This window comes from Ursus maritimus, unplaced genomic scaffold, assembly GCF_017311325.1.
Source record: "Ursus maritimus isolate PB19 unplaced genomic scaffold, ASM1731132v1 scaffold_35, whole genome shotgun sequence".
Lineage (NCBI taxonomy): Eukaryota > Metazoa > Chordata > Mammalia > Carnivora > Ursidae > Ursus > Ursus maritimus.
This window is the reverse complement of record NW_024426119.1, coordinates 24,681,693-24,700,639: the sequence shown is the minus strand read 5'-3', so window position 1 is coordinate 24,700,639 and position 18,947 is coordinate 24,681,693. Positions and strand designations below refer to the sequence as shown.

Here is an 18,947-nt window from a genome sequence, read left to right as displayed (position 1 = left end):
CTCTTCCCTTCCTCTGTAGTATTTCTCATTTACTTTACCTCACTAAATATTTGCCCTGCTTGGTTATTTTACCATTTCCTATATGCATTTCTATCTTTTCAAAAAATGATTTTTAGTCCCTGATGACAAGAAGCATAAATTTCCTTCTGACTCCATCATAGTGCCTAGCTTAGGGCTGAGCTTTTAGGAAATATTTGCTATAGTTGCTATACCTAACTGACATGACGACAAGAGATTTTGCTCATCCACTTATATTTGAACAAAATTCAACTTAGAAACTCCTGAGAAATTAGACTCTAACCTAAAATGTCTAACTTTTTTTAACATCGGTTTATTTTTAAATATCGGTACAGGCTCTGACTCTCTAAGATGCTGCTTTCTTAAAAGTTGAAGAAGAAGCAGTGGAAAGAAGGAAAACTGGAGACCTAATAGAGACCTTAGGGGAAGTGTTGATGTGTAATATTAGAAGCAAAGCTCTACAGCTGAGCTGTCCAATGTGGTAAGCACTAGCTAGATCTGGCTCTTAGCTGGCCCAAACTGAGATGTGGCATAATATGCATCAGGGTTCAAAGTCTCAGTACGGGAAAAAAAAATGCAAAAATATCTCAATAATTTGTAGTGCTGAGTATCTATTAAAATACAACTTTTAGATACACTGGATTAAACAAAATATTAAAACTGGTTTTATCTGTTTCTTTTTACTTTTTCATGTGGCTACTAGAAAAGTTAAAATTCTATATATGGCTCACATTATATTTCTACTGGTCAGTGTTGCAATAGTATTTTGAGTACCCAAGACTGAAAAGTGATCCAACTATTAAGTGTGGCTACTAACTTATAAAAACTAGTTTCATCTTTTTTAAAAGTTCATAAGAGCTTTAAAAAAGAAAAAAAAAACATTAAATTTGAAAACAAACTGTCTTGGAAGATGAAACCATGATACCAAACTTTATATCAAGTTTCATAACTATTTTTTTCAAATTTAAGAGCTGTATTAAATGATTCATTTTTTTAAAGATTTTATTTATTCATTTGACAGAGAGAGAGAGACAGCCAGTGAGAGAGGGAACACAAGCAGGGGGAGTGGGAGAGGGAGAAGCAGGCTCCCAGCAGAGGAGCCTGATGTGGGGCTCAATCCCAGAACGCTGGAATCATGCCCTGAGCCGAAGGCAGACACTTAACAACTGAGCCACCCAGGCGTTACAATGAACATTTCAGTTGAAGCACCAAGATAAAAGATGCCACATTCTAAGTCAAGTGTGACACGATGATGCAGAATTTGCAAAGGAGGTAATGACAATCTGGTCATAGGGCTCTTAAACCCTCATGCCTAACAGGAATATAAACATGTCTGAGGTAGTCAGAGATGGGAAGGGGATTACTTGGGAGAGAGCTGGACTGTCACTAGCTCTCTAGGAGGCTGGTAGAAGACCACAGTATGATGATAAGTCATGAGAGGGGCTTCAAGGAGACTGCTCAGACTGCAAGATATGTAACCACTGCAGTTTGGAGGACACCGTGGCTTGGGAACCGTCTAATGCCTGGCAACTGGCTGGCCAGATGCTTGATGTGGTTTAAGGGGGAGGTTGCTATCTTGTTGAAGTTGGTCTGCCCTCTGAAAATGTGTTGTGGCAAAAAGCTCATGAGTGTTTTCCACCAGGTAGCTGTGGACTACTTCAAGAGAAAGCTGGTGTGGATTGGGCTTAGATCCCTCTCAGAGGGCTGCCTGGAGTGGAGTGGCAAAGAGGCCCCAGATGGCTGCAGGGACCACTGAACATCCAGGGCTTGAGGAAGGAAATGTAAGCAATCAATAAGAATACAGACATCGTTGCTCACATAAGGGGGCCACAGGGGAGACATTCTGAAAGGGACCAGAAAATGTCACCTATCAGCTGGGGGAAAACTAGCCCATTAAGTGGGCTGAGAGGGACAGTAAGTGGGAGACAAAAATTAAACTGCTTTGTGATGGCCTCCCACCAGTCACAGCAGACACATGTAGCATCCAGAGGCACGGGAGCATACGTTCCCTATGCGCAACCACAAAAGCTGAATGTCTAGCTCAACAGATGCATTTCCTGGAAATGTTCTAGGAAGATCAAGTTTATTCAATGATCCACCAACTGTCAAATATTGCAATACCACTTCAGATGCCTAGTAACATTTAGGGCATTTGGCCCCTGCTATCTACACATGGGTATTTACTTTCCATTTAGAGTAAATCCCAAAGGCAAAGCTCACAAGGGCCTCAACATATTTCAGTAAGAGCTGTTTATTGCCTGTTACCTTTTAGAATAAAGAAATTCATAGTTCACAGAGCTTTGCATTCCAAAGGCACTTTGAGAATGGGAGTTAGCTTGTGGCATTTATTCTGGGGACTTTAATAATAGCCACCTAACATGTAAAATTAGGGCCAGAAATGCAGTGTTAACCATATGTCCAAACAGAGAGACAGAAGGGAAAAAAAGACTCTAGATTTCATCAGTACTTTCCAGAAAAACTCCAGGAGAAAAAGCACAGGAAAATCAGCTCTTGATTCTGTGAAGCATTCTAGGCAATCCTCTAAGAGTAGGTCATGCTTCTACTTTCTTGTTATAAGGCAAATGTATCCAAAATACACTACCTGGTTACTAGGTATTTGGGTCATTATATGTTAGTCCTTTCCATTCACTAAACACACTACAGGCACTGCTTTCCTGGATTTACAAAATAAAGGCCTGTTTTCAGGATCGTTTTTTTGAAAATTGTTCAGTGAAATCATTAAAAACAATCTCTGTGCAAAACCATCATTTTTGTATCATCAGAGAAACTGCACATAATAGAACGAAGGGGAATTACAACCAACCTATGTGCCTTCTGTTCTATTCTTCCACTGTTTTCAAAACAAACAAAAGACCCAAACAAACAAACAAACAAACAAACAAACAAAAACTAAACATCTTTCCTGGCTCCATTAACACTGGAATTCCCTAAAGGAGGCAAGTATGATGAACAAAGATTATTTCACCTTCTCTGGTCACACTTCCTCATGGACTATGAATTATTGCCACACTTTCACTTTTTTAATAACTTTTTTAAAGATTTTATTTATTTAAGCAGGGATTTTATTTATTTAAGCTGAGCAGGGAGCCTGATATGGGACTTGATCTCAGGACCCTGCGATCATGACCTGAGCCAAAGGCAGATGCTTAACCAACTGAGCCACCCAGGAGCCCCACCACACTTTCGTTTTTATTCTACTCATTTGCCCCCCATTGTTCTTTCTTCTTAGAGCTTTCAGTTCTATAATACTTTCCCCTATACTTAATCAAATAATAACCAGCAGAACAGCCAGTAGACTTTCTTGATTTGGCAAAAATCCAAGCATTGTCTTCACGGTTTAGACTTGGGTAGGAATTTAATATTGAACAAATGATTTGGGACAGGGAAGAATTCATGTCCATGCTTACATTCAGACGGTACATAATGAAGATCTCCAGATGGCGTAATGATAGAAAATATCTTGTTATTAGCATTTATGCTTCCAAAAGGGTTCATCTGGCTTGCACAAAGTTTAACATTAAAACATTAATCCAATTCCATGTGCTTTAAGAGTCACACAAGCCAATTCTTTTCACTGCTTTTTTAATCTAAGTCCATTTTTTACCCCAAACAACTAAAGTGTTTGACTATCCTACAGTCACTAAAATGGACCCTTTCTTAGGCTGTTTCTAAAAAATTTAAATGCCTCCCAGAGAGGAGAGCAAAATGTTCACACACTCATTCGAACGTTTTGCTAACTCTGTAAAGATAATTCCAAAAAAGAGTTTCCAAACATGATCTGAAGAATTGTAATATCATAGGACAACTATATCACCTTCCATGGTAACTGCACAAACAACAATATTCATTTTGTATGTTCACATTTCAGAATGTTGGTTCAGTCCTTTGGAGTCAATCTGCATGTACTATAAACAGACAGGAATCATCCCTTCTCCAAGAGTGGGTTATGTTTAAAATATTAAAATCAAGCAAACAGAGAAATAGTCCAAGTCTCCACATTAGATACACCCAAGCAATACTCAAGACTCCTTTCCCTTGGTACTTAAAAGCAACTTAGCTCAACTCTCCCAGGGAGGGAAACTACTTACCTAGATGAATTTCTTGAAGTGCTTTTTTCTTTTCTTTTCTTTTTTAATCTATTACTTCCATGCTAAAACTCATAGTTCTGGATTTCTTTCTATGATTCCTCAGAAAAATTCTCTCTGGTTACTAATGAGCTCTTCCCAGGGAAACCCAAACATAGCACAGTGGTTATGTGCATAGGCTTTTAAGCCAGTCTAGCTGGTTTCAGGTTTTTGATTGCACCTCTTACGAGCTGTCTGACCTTGGGCAAGCTCTTTGACCTCTGCCTCTGTTCACTCCTCTGTAAAGCAGGACTCATTACAGGACTTTACTCACAAGTTTGTTGCAAATTGCCCAAGTAAAATGTTCAGCTCGCTGCCTGGCACACTCCAACTACACAGTACACTCACCTGTTGCTCCGTCAAAGGCCCTTTTGTGATTCTCATTCTTTCTTGACCCTTTGAAGAGCCTAACAATTGTCAGGCTATTTCTTGAACTGCTTGCCTTTAGTTTCTTTGGCCCAGTGCTCCCCGGTTCTCTTGCTTCTCCTCAAGTTTTCTCAGTATCTACCTTCTGTTCTCTTCTTCCCCAAGCCTATTCATCATTATCCCTTCCCCATCTCCAACTTCAGCTCTATCCCTATTATTCTCTCTTTTATCATTATCTGGAGAAGTCTTATCCCCTCACATGATTCACTGTGTTTAATAGAAGAGCATTTAACAAGATTTTAAGTAGTCAGCATTCTGAGGCAAGACAGCAAGAGAAAATGTGATTCCACATACTCTTGTTGGCAATAACTATGCAATACACAACTAGCTTGTGCTGTCACTGCCAAAATAGGCACTGATCTCATTTTAATACTCTAATAAGAAATCCAAAGAAAGAAAGAAAGAAAGAAAGAAAGAAAGAAAGAAAGAAAATTTTAAAATACTATACCACTGAGGGTAGGCAAGATAAGTTTTACAAAGTTGCTCAAGGCCCCAGCAGAGTGAAGGCAAAAATGAAGGGGAGTAGGGGAAGGAGGCTATCCAAAAAACCGTAAGTATAAATTTACACTCCACGTAAATGTAGTAGGAGGTGGCAGACTGAAGTGCCTGCAGGGGCTGAGCAGCAAACTAAATGGAAGCAAACTAAAAATGAATGAAGTGAGCAGAATGCATCACAATAGGGAGTGGTAAAGACTGTGACAAACTGGAACATGTAACTAGACGTATTCACATCCGGTTTTTAAAAAGTAAACACTGCAGGCCAAGCAAATCGTTAAGTTGCTACTTTTCTTCCTTTTAGTACAGAGAGCCAGGCAAGAGTATCACTGCCACCTGCCCGATGAGGCTAATAAGCCAAGATATTCTTTAAGAACATTATTTGTTTTACTGGTTAAAAGCTACAAGTGATAAAGCAGGTGAAAGTAATAATATAAAAAAATAAAATAAAATAAAATAAAATAAAAGCTACAAGTGAGACCAATTTGCTTCATGTTCTGGTTGCATTTGTTGAATGAATGTTCTAATTTGCAATTCAAGCGTGGATCCACTGCTTGTCACCACCACAAAGCCAAACACTATGTTCATGGATTATTAAGATTCACTTACTGGCTCAAAGTGATCCAAATACTGCCAGTGTCACCCCCAAAGTGTATTCCACACTCGCACTGGCTGAGGTAGTTACAGTTGTACAGAAGTTCCAGGGTCTGCCGGGAACAAAGCTGCTTACCCTGAGAAGTACTTGTAACTGACACTTGAAATGGTCCTTTCCATGTGTGTTACATCATGATCAGAAGTTGTTTATTTGCTTATTGCCACCTGGTTTTAGTCAAAATATACCTTTCTTTCTGCATCCTTTCCAACTGAAAAATGACAGTCTTGTGGCCCTAAAAGACCAGACTTGTGAAAGACGGGGCCAAATTCAATTAGTCATCAACACTGTAAACTCTGCTTGAAATGAAACCGGTGAAAAGTATCCACAAGTAGGTAAACAGCAATTCTAGGAGACACTTGTTCATATCTGATAATCATATCTCCAGATTTTCTGGTGCTTTAAAATAAGTCCAGTTCAACATTTATTGGCCATTGCTATGCATGAGGCGTTGAACTTGGTGTGGGAATTAAAAAGCTGATGTACTGTATGGTGACTAACATAATATAATAAAAAAACATTTAAAAAAAGATTGCCAGAGAACATAAGACATTAAAAAAAATAAAAAATAAAAAGCTGATGAAACCACAGTTGCTGCTGAGGAGCTTATATCCTGGTCGGGGAGAGAGGCATGGGAACCTGCTGTTTCAATATAATGTGGTAAGTACTATCAAAACACGCGTGGAGAGTGTGCTAAGGGAGATTGCAGGAGCACTTGGCTCAGCCTCCTGGAAGGGAGGAAGGAGATTAGTAAAGACCTCCTGGAAGTTCTTTTTAAAAATAAAAAGCCATATTCGAATTAAAACGTAATGCAACAACTAGCCTAGGTAGTTAAACAACTTAATAAACCAGCCTAGGTAATAAACAACTTAATCAATATATTAACCCACCATCAGAAGTCACAGTGAACATTTCCCTATGCTTCAGGATGGATTTGTCCTGACTCGGTCCCACATTTTTATTAATCATTCTTGAAATCACGAGCATGCATTTGAGTAAAGAGGTATATTGCCTCTAGTTCTTTAAAGAGGTAAGCAAATGACTTCCATAAAAGCAGGAAACAGTGAAGACTCTATAAGTAGAAATACAATTCTGGAATCAAAAAGACTCCCCTCTCCCATGTGGTGAGGGAAATTGCACCTGTACTTCCCTTCTCCCACTGAAGGTCTGGGCCGGTATTCATGGGTAGAACGAGCAAAGGGTAACAATGAAAGAGAGCCTGCTTCCTCCCCAACCTCCACTACTGCACTTGCCTGAAAATCTGCCATTTGGAGATTAATTTTATTTAGATATTCACCACCGTGAAGGTCTATGGGACCAAAATACATTTATACCTTAGTGCAAATTTCAGGACAGCATTATCTGAAAGGGAGCAGTTAAAGACACTCCAAATGTAGAGAAATCCTTGAAAAATATGCCAGTCTTGATGAGAAGTACAGTAACTCAATGCATTCACTTCATTTCTTAATCTTGGTCAAAGGTGAAGTCTTTGAAGAAATAAATGTGGAATGCTTAAACATCCTGCCCCCCCTTTATTTTAGACTGTGTGAAACTATGGGCATCAATATTCTTTACAGTAAATCATTAACCACTCTCTTAGAGGTAAAATGCCCTGTAACTTCCTCCTATTCGTGATTTTTCTAAAATAAATTAAACCCAGGATTATCATCTGAGGAACTATTTTCACACACCACTGTCCAAGTTACACACTAGCAATTTTGATCTCAGCAATTCAAATCCCACATCATCTTCACTGAGAAATAATAAGGCCACAGAATGATACTACCTAATCAAAAGAGGTACCTTTATTATTCTGAATACCATTAGAGATATATTATCTCCAAATCAATAAAAATACTTCAGGTTATAAAGAGAAACAGTTTTAAAGGGGGACTCCAGAATGATGCCAAGAGCCCATGAGGCATTCCTAATCAAAACCTTGTAGTGTACTGAACTAAGATACAATATAATCTATCCAGTAATAATAGTAATTGACCTAGGAACTCTAGGTCACCCTTGTAACCCTTGTTACAATTACTACTGACCTAGTTACTACCTACTAAAATAGGTATTATTGCTTTATCAGCAAATAACTGAATTTAAATGAACTTGTAAAAATAGAAGCAGAAAATAATTTCTCCCATACCAATCTCAGCTCTTTGTTTTTAACATAACATATATTCAACATCTGCTACTTGAATCTTAGCTTTCCATCTCAGAATACAAAAAAATCTTTATACGACTTTGGATAAAAAATGATGATTGTAGTTTAAAAGATCCATGAGTATTTTTAATGAGTGTTTTCATGACTATTTGTACAGTTTTGTATGAAATAAAACTCCCAAACCTTCACCATAAAACTAGGAATGATGAGAAAGGGGTATGAATGTAGAGACAGGACAATCGATAAAGCAAAGTTCAGGGGGTTGGAGGAAAAACTCAACAATATTACACATCTAAATATATCTCAGTATTGTATTTGCATTTACAAGTAGGCAAATCAGGTAGGACATCTCTTTTAATTAGGAGCAGCAGTGAGCATCAGACTTAAACACAGAAAACCCACATTCCGATTAAAGCACATTATTAGGCGTGTGAACTTAGGCAGATCCCTTGCCCTCCCCGCGCCTTGGTCTTTCTGTATGGAAAAGTGAGGAGTATACACACGTCAGAGGGCTGCACTGAGTATTGGAGAAACCACATAAGTGAAAGCCCAGTTCCTCCGCAATCGACGTTTCTAGTGCATTCTGGAAGCTACGCTTGTATGCCACACGGCCCCCCACTAGGTTCTCACAGATCTTTGAGAGTATTTTACTTCACCCTAAATTTTTTTCCTTTCCATACAGATGTTTCGTCTGGAGCCACTTCTCTAATTTACTAGGACAATAATGAACTCAATCCTTACCCTTGTGGAAAATTCTCTTTTTATCTTAATGCCTCTTTTTATGCATAGGCTCACTAGTGAGTCCTGCAGTCCACTGGCAAGAATTATTGAATAACATGCCTAGGCTTAGGGCCACTGTCTTGTCATCACAGGAAACTTCCAAGTGACAAATCAGTAACCCCCTGAAAGCTCAGCAAAATTCATGAAGGAGCGGTATAAACCCAAGGCTGGCTTAAATCAGGAATAGCTTTAGCCACCAGAACATATTTATACTATTCATTAAACAAAAATTACCTCTTTCACACTGGGGTCCAGTAAAGCCGTAAGTGCAGGCACATCGATTCGGGGCCACACACCTGCCTCCATTGAGACAGCCACTCTCACAGACAGCTGGAAGGGAAGGAGACAGAAGCTGAGAGGCTTTACTTACACTCACCATCCCCTGAGGGGACAACAATAAAAAGTCTAAACAATCATCCTGCTATTCGTTTTTAACAAACTGAGGGGTTTAGAGGGGAGGGGGTGGGGGGATGCACTAGCCTGGTGATGGGTATTAAGGAGGGCACATATTGCATGGAGCACTGGGTGTTATACGCAAACAATGAATCATGGAACACTACCTCAAAAACTAAGGTTGTACTGTATGGTGACTAATATGACATAAAAAAAAAAACCAAAAAACCCCAAAAAACAGTTACGCTCCAGGTCCAGCTCTGCCTGTGTTCCTCAGTCAACTCAGGTTAAATTGCCTGGAATAAGTGAGTCTACACCCGTGTCAATGCTGCTAGTTTCCTTCTGGGAAGTATCTGAGCAATGATTTCAGTTCTGTGTCTAAAATGGTGGTTTATAAGAGATGTCACTGGATGAGAACCGCATTTTAGCAAAGCTGACTCTTTTGCTTACGATTTGAGGGCTCCCATGAGGGAAAACATTGGCCTCTGTCAACGTTACAGAAATACGGCATGTTAAATCACACAGTTAACTGCAAACAATAACACGTTAATTCTGACCATATTTATGGACCGTAATGAAGACCCAGCTGACTGTTATAACAGAATCTATTGGTGAGATAAGGCCAGTGATGCTTGAAGGAGGGTCATTCTACTTGCCAGAAAAGGCATTAAAGTAAGAACTGAGAGCTCATGTCCTGAACAACTCTTCTCTGTACAATTTCCTGCAATTCTTTCATGCATGGCCTCTTTCTAGGCATCTTTATCCACAGGTGGTGGGCTCTTCTGAGCCAAATTTGCCAGTATCACTCACTCTTCAACGCCCAGCTCCCATCTCATTCCTCCATGAGGCTTCCCTAATACCTTCTTTTGAGTTAATTCCTCCCTATTTCCTGCACACCTTATCTGTATCCTTGTGGCAGTCGTGGAGTTCAGCCACTCGGATCTCCCTCCCAGAAAACCTATGGTAAGGAACTTCACTGGCCGACAGCCCCCAGCCGCCGCATCTTCAGATCTGCTTCACGATCAGACCGTGGACACAGATCTCCTGGCTGCTGCCACCCAATGACTAAGCTTCGTGGGGTACCAGAGACTGGCCATTTCTGCCCATCATGGAACTCTCCTGATGGGAAAGCTCTGCTCTGGGCTCCCCATCAGCCTGCGCAAGGCTTTCTTAGAGCTGCATTCTAGTCTGAGGCAGCTTCTACACAATCTACAGTCCCCCTCTCCTTGCACAAGGGTGAGACCTGCATCTCTGAATGGTCTGAGTGGTCTGAAGGCCCTCCCCTCCTATGCCTGCTTTCTCCTCCCTTTATTTTTTACAGGTTTTTTCCACAATAAATCTCTTGAATATCCAATTCTGCCTTGGCATTCACTTGGGATCAGAAGACTTGAACTGACACGACCCCTTATAGCCAAAACTATGGCAAGAGCCCATTTCTCATCATAAAATTAGAGAGGCTTATGTATATTAATTGTTCTGATTTGCCTCTTAATTTACAGTCAGGAAGAAGGAAAAGATTTTAAGCAGAAAAGAAATTTTGAGATGGCCTAAGCCAACCATCCCATTGTATAGATTAGGAAAGTGAGGTCTAGGAAAGTTTTTCTAACTCTGCAAGTGTTAACTAAATGACTGTTGTGTGGTAGATCTGGGGCTAAACTCCCTGAAGGAGCACCAAAGGGAAAGGGACGATTCCCAGCAGCTCCTCCTGATTCCCTTTCCAAAAATGCCTTTGACTCCACTCCCTCCCACCAGCTCTATAGCCACAGCCTTGGTACCAGTCTTCCTGCTTCCTGTTTCTTTCTCCTGCAGTTACACCTCTACACTGTGGCCACCACAATCTTTCTCACTGTAAACCATTGTAAGTGAAGTGTCTGAGGCCAGCATTTCATAGCATTAAATGCATGGGCCATAAAGTCCGACTGCTTGGGTGCAAATCCTAACTCTGCCAATCCCTCCCCATATAACTTTAGACAAGTTACTGATGTCCCTGTGCCCCATCCTCCTCATCTGTTAGAGGTAAAAAAGCCTCTAACTCAGGAGGCTACAGTTTTATTCAATGAGTTAATGCATGTGCAGAGTTGAAAATGTGCCTAGCACATGGTAAATGTCCAGTCAATAATTCAACTGAGGAGTGTTCTTGGTTGTTGTCTTCTCACTCCTCTCCCTTGGCTCTGTTGTGGATGCAAACATGGTATGCATCAAGGCACTCAAACCCTGGCCCACGACTTTTATTCTGACCATATCTCCCTTCCCATCACCTCCCTCAGCAGCACCAAAACACGTGCTATGTCGGACATCTCATCCTACGCCCTGATCTCGTGCTTTGGTCCAAGCTGTGGCAGCTGTATGACAGGCCCATCTCCCATCATCTGACAAGTGAACTCCACTCCATCCTTCAAGACTCAGCTTAAGGGTCTCCCACACTGGGCAGCTGTCCTGTGTCTCCTCTCTTCACGCTGCTGTTGTGGGCTACCCAAAACTCCGTCGTTATTCTTACCACACTTCAGTGCATTGACAGTCACGGAGGCATTATATAAGTTTTGGTTTATTTTTAATAACATTATTCATCATAGCAAATATATATACAATGGCAAAGACAGGAAACAATACAAATAAATGCTCATCGTTAAAGATGCATTAAATAAATAATAAACCATCTACGTAATGGAGTATTCTGCAACCATTAAGACATTTAAAATGTTTAATAACGTGGAACATACTTCTAATAAAATATTAAGAAGGAGTATGAGACATTATGCATACAATAAGATCTCATGTACCAAATATGCATTAAAAGATGAGAGGGTAATATCTAGAATGACAAGATCATGGAGAATTTTATTGTTTTGTCTTTTTGAACTTTTCCAAGTTTTCTGTGGGGTGTATATATTCATCATAGTGTAATAAAAAGTAAGCTTTCTTAAAGGAATTTTCTTCTGCAGGGACTGACTGAGAGTAGACACACAATAAACAGGGTTCATGAATGAACTGGCAAACTAAACACCATGTGGTAAGTATTACGGTAGCAGAATCTAGGTTGGGAAACTAGAGAGATGCAGATACCATTAATCGAGAAAAAGGACATGTTTGGGGAGAAAGATGAGGCTGAGTTTTGAAATACTTTGAGATGCTTCTTAAAAAGCCAGGCGGACATATTCAGCAGTCAAATGGAAGATATACATCTGGAAAAAACAAGAATTCTGCACCTTGGGTTCTGATCATACGGTAAGGGGATGAGGTAAGCAGGGCTGCTGAAGATAAATGAGAAAAAAAGAAGTCAAACCAGCACTCCCAAGGTTTCAATCAGAAATTTGGTGCAGGGGCGCCTGGGTGGCTCAGTTGGTTAAGCATCTGCCTTCAGCTCAGGTCATGATCCCAGGGTCCTGGGCTTGAGCCCCACATCGGGCTCCCTGCTTGGCGGGGAGCCTGCTTCTCCCTCTCCCCCTACCTGTGGCTCCCCCTGCTTGTGTGCATTCTCTCTGTCAAATAAATAAATGAAATCTTTAAAAGAAAGAAAGAAAGAAAGAAAGAAAGAAAGAAAGAAAGAAAGAAAGAAAGAAAGAAAGTGAGTGAGAAGTGCATTAGGTGAGTGATCTGGCCATCCGTAAGACTCACCGGACATANGAAGAAAGAAAGAAAGAAAGAAAGAAAGAAAGAAAGAAAGAAAGAAAGAAAGAAAGAAAAAGAAAGAAAGAAAGAAAGAAGGAAGGAAAGAAAGAAAGAAAGAAATTTGGTGTAAAGTGCATTAGGTGAGTGATCTGACCATCCGTAAGACTCACCGGACATCTGTAAAAATGCCACATCCCAGACAACCAAAGAGGATTAATCCATCAGCACTGATCCCTGTATTCTTTTTGTCTACGTATCTGTCTAGACATTTGTCTACATAGTTGAGCATGTAGGATACTTGTAAGTACGGTTTACTTACGTTGTCCACAGTGGGTCCCTATGTATCCTTTCTGGCACAAACAGTGATCATCACTACAGCTACCTCCGTTCATACAGCGGATGTTACAGTGTTGGACTTGAAAAGAAAAAAAAAAAGAATGATTTACTTTTACAGTTTAAGTAGGTAGATTGCAACACTTCACAGAAATTGACTTGTAGTAATCTGGAGAGAAAATAAAATGGGTTCTCAAGATACACATACTTGTGCAGAAATAACCTGATTGACAACACTGAACGTGCTACTTTTTGTGAGTATAAAATCGATTACAATGCAATTGTTTCTTTGATATTTACTTTAATGGTGCTAAATGACTTGCCTAATTTAGCAGGACTTCCCACTCAATGTCATTTCTCTAATTTATACCAACAAGAAAATAATGTCTTGAGCAACCACATGAGACAAGATTACAACGGCAATAGTTTTCCTGTTACAAGATTTAGAGTCCCACTGTAGGTGGCCAGGAAAATGGTCTGAGTGAGAAATTCCAAGGAATTTTGTTAAAAGAAATTCTGGAGGCAGCAAAAAGAAGAAAAATACCTACAAGAGCATTTAATAACAAGGCTGCCTGATAATGGAGGAGGCCAGCTTTGGCTCAGAAAGAGCTGCTTGCTTAAACTTTAACCTTAAACTAAATAAGACCCACAGTGTTTGAAATCTACTTTGTGTCACATTGTCACCTACCGAAGTGTGACTTTGGAGGTCGGGGCAAAAGGACCATGGGGGGCAGCCTTGGACGTGAGACGAGACACTAGAAGAAACTGGAGTAATAGACGCATGTGAGGGGGCTCCTTTCTCTAGTATGTAGGCTGTCTTTAGTTGAATAATTTAGGATGCTAAAACAAAGTGTTCAGAATCCCAGGCCGTCCCTTCGTCCTCTGGAAACAATAACTACCCTACTTGGAGGAGACAAGAGGCTTGACTGAATTTGTCATTAATCCTTGTTGACGCATCCCTGCACAGGGAGACCAGGATTGGGCACTGGAAGTTGGCTTACTTCAACCTGTCCTCCAAGCTGTGGGAGAAATTTCCTATAGAAAAAGGCTCCACAATTTTACATAGGGAGAAGACAGCCCCTCCTTCTGTGTAAGAACAGCAATCAGCTGCTCAGCCTTGCTCTTAGGCTCAGTCTTCCTGGAGCATAGGGGCCAAATCTGCTATGAGTAGAGAGAAGACGCCTCGCAGCAGCCATCTTCTTTGGTAGCCCTGGTTAGGATTCTCTTGAGTGGCTGTGGACCTCAGGAGAAAGGGCCATTTTCATAAGGAGCTACACAAATCTCAGCATGACAATGGGGAAGAGATGTCAGAACTGAATACTTTCTATGCCCTCATGGAGGACCAAAGCGTTAATTGAGTCAAGCTGAAAGTGACACACTTTCTCAAGAACATGTCTAGAGATAGGCTCCCTATCTCTAGTATGCTAAGAACTTGCTCCCTTTCTCAGCATGTCCACGGGCCTTTCAGGGCTCCTCTGCATACTTCTAGTATGCCCTGTGGCTCAGTCCCCAATCAACTTATCATTCATTCATTCATTCATTCACTCAACAAATATTCCTGAGTATTCACTCAACAAATATTCCTGAGTGTCTACTGTGTGCCATGCAAAATGCCAAAGACATTGTTCTAGTCTCTTGGTGGAATCTCCTCTTTAACCTGATCTTTTCCCCTTACCCTTAATCCCCAACATACGTCGCACACAGCTGTTACCAAATACTGAAACCCTACCTATCTCTAAGACCCACCGCAAATGTATTTTCTTTTCTTTAATCTTTTCTGATTTCTCTTCTCTCTTCCTTCTTCCACTAGATATGAGCCCTCTTTTCTCTGACTCCAGAGTACTTTATTCTCTTTTGAAATGTATATTATATAACCTAACCTATTTTTTTTAAGTTATTTCTCCTATCCCCAACCCATTTGTCTAAAAGCTTCATTTGAGTGGAAAGCATCATGCTTATTAATTACACCCCCTAAGTGCCTAGAGTGGTACCTTGCCTACTTGCAGGTGTGGTTTAAAACTTTACTAAGGTAATTTCCATTTACTTAACTCACACCACCAGATAATGACATCAAAAGCTATCCTCAAAAACTAAGACTAAGAAATTGCCCATTATACCCTAAGCTATTATACAGCCCTAAGTATGTTGCTATTAAAAATATTTTATCTTCATTTCCCCATCTATAAAAGCAGAAATAAATCCCTTGTTGGAGCATTGTTATAGAAGTCAAGCAACCCAGGAAACTGATTAGAACAGTTATTTTAGGCTCCTCTGATTCTATTAAAATGTCTCAGCCAAAATGTTTCGAATTAAAAAACTATCTACAAATATACAAAAGGAACGATTTGGTGAAAATTTGGATAATATTCTAAGTAGGTCAGGAAAAGGTGTATAGTTGCTTTAAAATGTGAAGTTAAACTTAGCTTCGTCCTATCTTAGAAAAACAGAGAGGATTGGGAAAAGCACAGGAAATGATGTCATGTGTCAAGCAGCATAGGAACTCAACCCACAAACTGATTTCAATTAAAGCGGTTCATGCCAAGAGCTAATTTCCATTCCCACATGAGCAACAAAGCCATTTAGCTACTTTGAGATAAAAAGCTAACAGTATTTCAAATAGTGACTTTACATTATTTGTTCAAATTGAAAAATAGAATGAATTCTTTCAGGAAAATGATAAGTTTACATTTAAGTGCAATATGATAAAAATTTATCTGATATGCTTATATTTTTTCTACCCTTTCAGGTAAACCTTTTCCAGGTCTAAAATATTTCCATGAAATATTAGGTCTCCTTTAAAAAAATAAAAACCTTGGTCAGACTTGTGAAACAGTAAAGCATAGTTAGTCCAGTGGTTCCAATAAACCAATGACTATGAATCTTTGGGATGGGGGATCACCCTTAACAACAGATAATTGGATCTTAACCATCTGTTTTGCCACAAATACGTTTGCCAAAGAAATTTCACATTCTTTGTGAGTCTTCGATGCTCAGGGGAGAAACATACTTCTTTAGAATAATCACTCAGGATTTCTGTGCGGAAATAAAGGAACTAGATATACAGCTTCACTACAGCAAGAACAAGAGAGTATACGTACATAAATTGGCTTTATTTTTTTGAGTCCTGCCATTAGTGCATATTGTAAATTTACACTGATTTGAACAAGCATCCCAGATGTCCGATGATTACAAGACCAAGTTCTATATCTCTAGAAAAAGCCAAAGCTCCACTTAAACCCATAAGGATTCTGTAAGTTTGTTACATGCTCTAAATACTTCAAGTCAGAATATATTCCTAAACTCAATCTGTGTTAAGATTTTACCAGAAACTGACAATACTAGGGGAGTTCAAGTGTCAGCGCCCAAGCTGCTACATGCAGGTAATTCTGAGAGTCCTAAGACCTGATGAGGACTTCCCCTTGAAAACGAGCAAACAGGCTCAAAGGGTTTCAAGTAAGGCTCAACATTCTAGAACCAGCAGAAAATGTTGCCATTTACCTGTATTTATATAGGATTCTAAGTAAATGTTTTTTTTCCAGATTCAGTCAATCATTTTGGTCATTCGATAAATACCGAATATCTTTCATTTGCCAGGCGCCAGGACGAGAAGAAGAAACCCCCTTTAGCCCAGTACAAATTAGTTCCTAAAATGATGCACCAGAAGAGAACAATCTGAGCATGCTACGGGAATGAAAGAGATGCAGGGCTAAGGAACCATCTTCTTTGGGATGCATGAGGTTGGAAATGATTCTACAGACCTGCCATTGTCTTGGCAAGCACAAGGGACAGGAAGAACATTGAGAAGAATTTGCAAATAAGCATCTATACGGCAAGCATGCAATTTTAATTTAGGCTAGGAAAAGCACAGAGACAAATTAGAGAGCGAGACTAACTCCTGGACTTTACACCTGAGACAGGTCCACAGGGGCAAGGAGAGTCACTGCAGGACAAAAATAGTTTCCATTCAGAGAGGTAACAGCAATGACATTTTTCCCTAAGTGCATAAATGTCCTGTGGTGCCTAAAGATGTACCACTCAGAAGAGCAACTTCACTGAACTACCCGAAACAAAAGCAAAAACAAAACCCTAGCATAGCCGGAAAAAGTTCAGAGAAAGGTTAAATGATAGCAGTGATAAAGGCACTTTCATTGAGAACAGATTAGAAAGCGAAGGACTCAACTATTTCTAAAGTCTGAGCAGGTTCCACCCACTCCTCTCCTCCCTGTTCATATAAATTCCACACTTCCCTGAAAAACCTTTCCAAGGGTCACTTCTTCTAGACTAGCGATAACACCACCTTCCTATCCTGAGTGTCCTCACACTTTCAGCATGTGGTTGTTCCAAACTTGCTCACACACTGCTCTAGAATTGTTCCCCTGGCCGCCTTCTACCCTCGGAGCTTGGATTTGTGTTGGGAATACAAGCTCCTTCCAAATCTCACTGAACTGAAGTACACTGAAAATGAAAAAAAAAATTTCAAAGTGTAAGGGATTCCACATAGGGAAGATGTTAATACTCCCCAAACTAACTGACAGGCTTACTTACTATAGTTCCTATCAAAATCCTAGAAATATTTTTTTTGTAGATATAGACAAGATTAATCTAAAATATATATGGAAATAAAATATATATGGAAAGGCAAAGGAACTAGAACAGCTAAAATGATTTTGAAAAAGAAGAATAAATTGAAAAGAATTACTCTACTCAATTTTTAAGACTTTTCATATAGCTGCAGTAATCAAGACTATAGTATTGGAGAAGGGATAGATTTACAGATCAACAGAATGAAACGAAGACCCAGAAATAGTCCTATCCAAATATGATTTTTGACAAAGGTGCAAAAGTAATTCAATGGGTGAAGGATAATCTTTTCAAAAACAGATGGTGCTGGACATCTATAAGTATCGAAAGAATCTAGAACTCAACCTCATACCCCATTTAAAAAAAAAAAGGGTCTCAACGTTAAATCACAGATATAAATGTAGAATGTAAAACTATGTAACTTTTTTTTTTTAATTGGAGAAAATCTTCAGGATCTAGGGGNNNNGAAAGAGCTCTTAGAGTTGATACTAAAAGCATGATCCATTAAAGGAAAAATTGAAAAAGGGGATTTTCATCAAATTTTAAAATATTTGCTCTGTAAAAACTAAGAACATGAAAGAGCAAGTTACAGAGTGGGAGAAAACGTTTGCATCTCATATATCTAACAAAGGACTAGGAGTTAGAACATACAAAGAACTCTCAAAATAGCAAACGATCAAATTAGAATCTGGGCAAAAGACATAAAGAGAAATTTCACTGAAGAAGACACAGGTGGCAAATAAGCACAGGCAAAGAGGTTCAACATCATAAATCAGGCCAAAAATGCAAATTAAAAATCACAATGAGATATAACAACTACATACCTATCAGAATAGTTAAAATTAAAAATAGTGAAAACACCAAAACCTGGTAAGGATGCAGAGAAACTAGATCATTCACGCACCGCTAGTGAGAATATAAAAGGAAACAGCCACTCCAAAAACAGTCTGGAAGTTTCTTAAAACACTAAACATGCAACTACCATACTACCCATCAATTCCATTCCTGGGCTTTTATCTCAGAGAAATGAAGAACTTATGTTCACATAAAAACCTGTACATGAGGGGTATCTGGGTGGCTTAGTCAGTTAAGCATCCACCTCTTGGTTTCAGCTCAGGTCATGATCTCAGGGTCATGGGATCGAGCCCCACATCAGGCTCCACGCTCAGCATGGAATCTGCTTAAGATTCTCTCCCTCTCCCTCTGTCCCTTCCCTGCTCACACACTCTCTCTCTCTAAAATAAATAAATAGAATATTTTTAAAACCCCCCAAAACCTGTACACGAATGCTCAGAGCAGCTCTAGTAACAAAAAAACTGGAGACAGACTGGATGTCCTTCCACTGGTGAAT

The 18,947-nt window shown here is 39.6% G+C and overlaps 1 protein-coding gene across 1 annotated transcript in view; it reads right to left on the bottom strand.

Annotated features, from left to right (window-relative positions):
- The window catches only part of FBN1 (fibrillin 1), a 225,136-nt gene that overhangs the window by 172,872 nt on the left and 33,317 nt on the right, over nucleotides 1-18,947 (bottom strand). The window contains exons 4-5 of the mRNA XM_008705933.2: nucleotides 13,002-13,097; nucleotides 8,915-9,010 (exon numbers count right to left, since the gene is read on the bottom strand). Coding sequence (XP_008704155.2) covers nucleotides 8,915-9,010; nucleotides 13,002-13,097 — 192 coding nt within the window. The remainder of the gene's footprint in view (nucleotides 1-8,914; nucleotides 9,011-13,001; nucleotides 13,098-18,947) is intronic.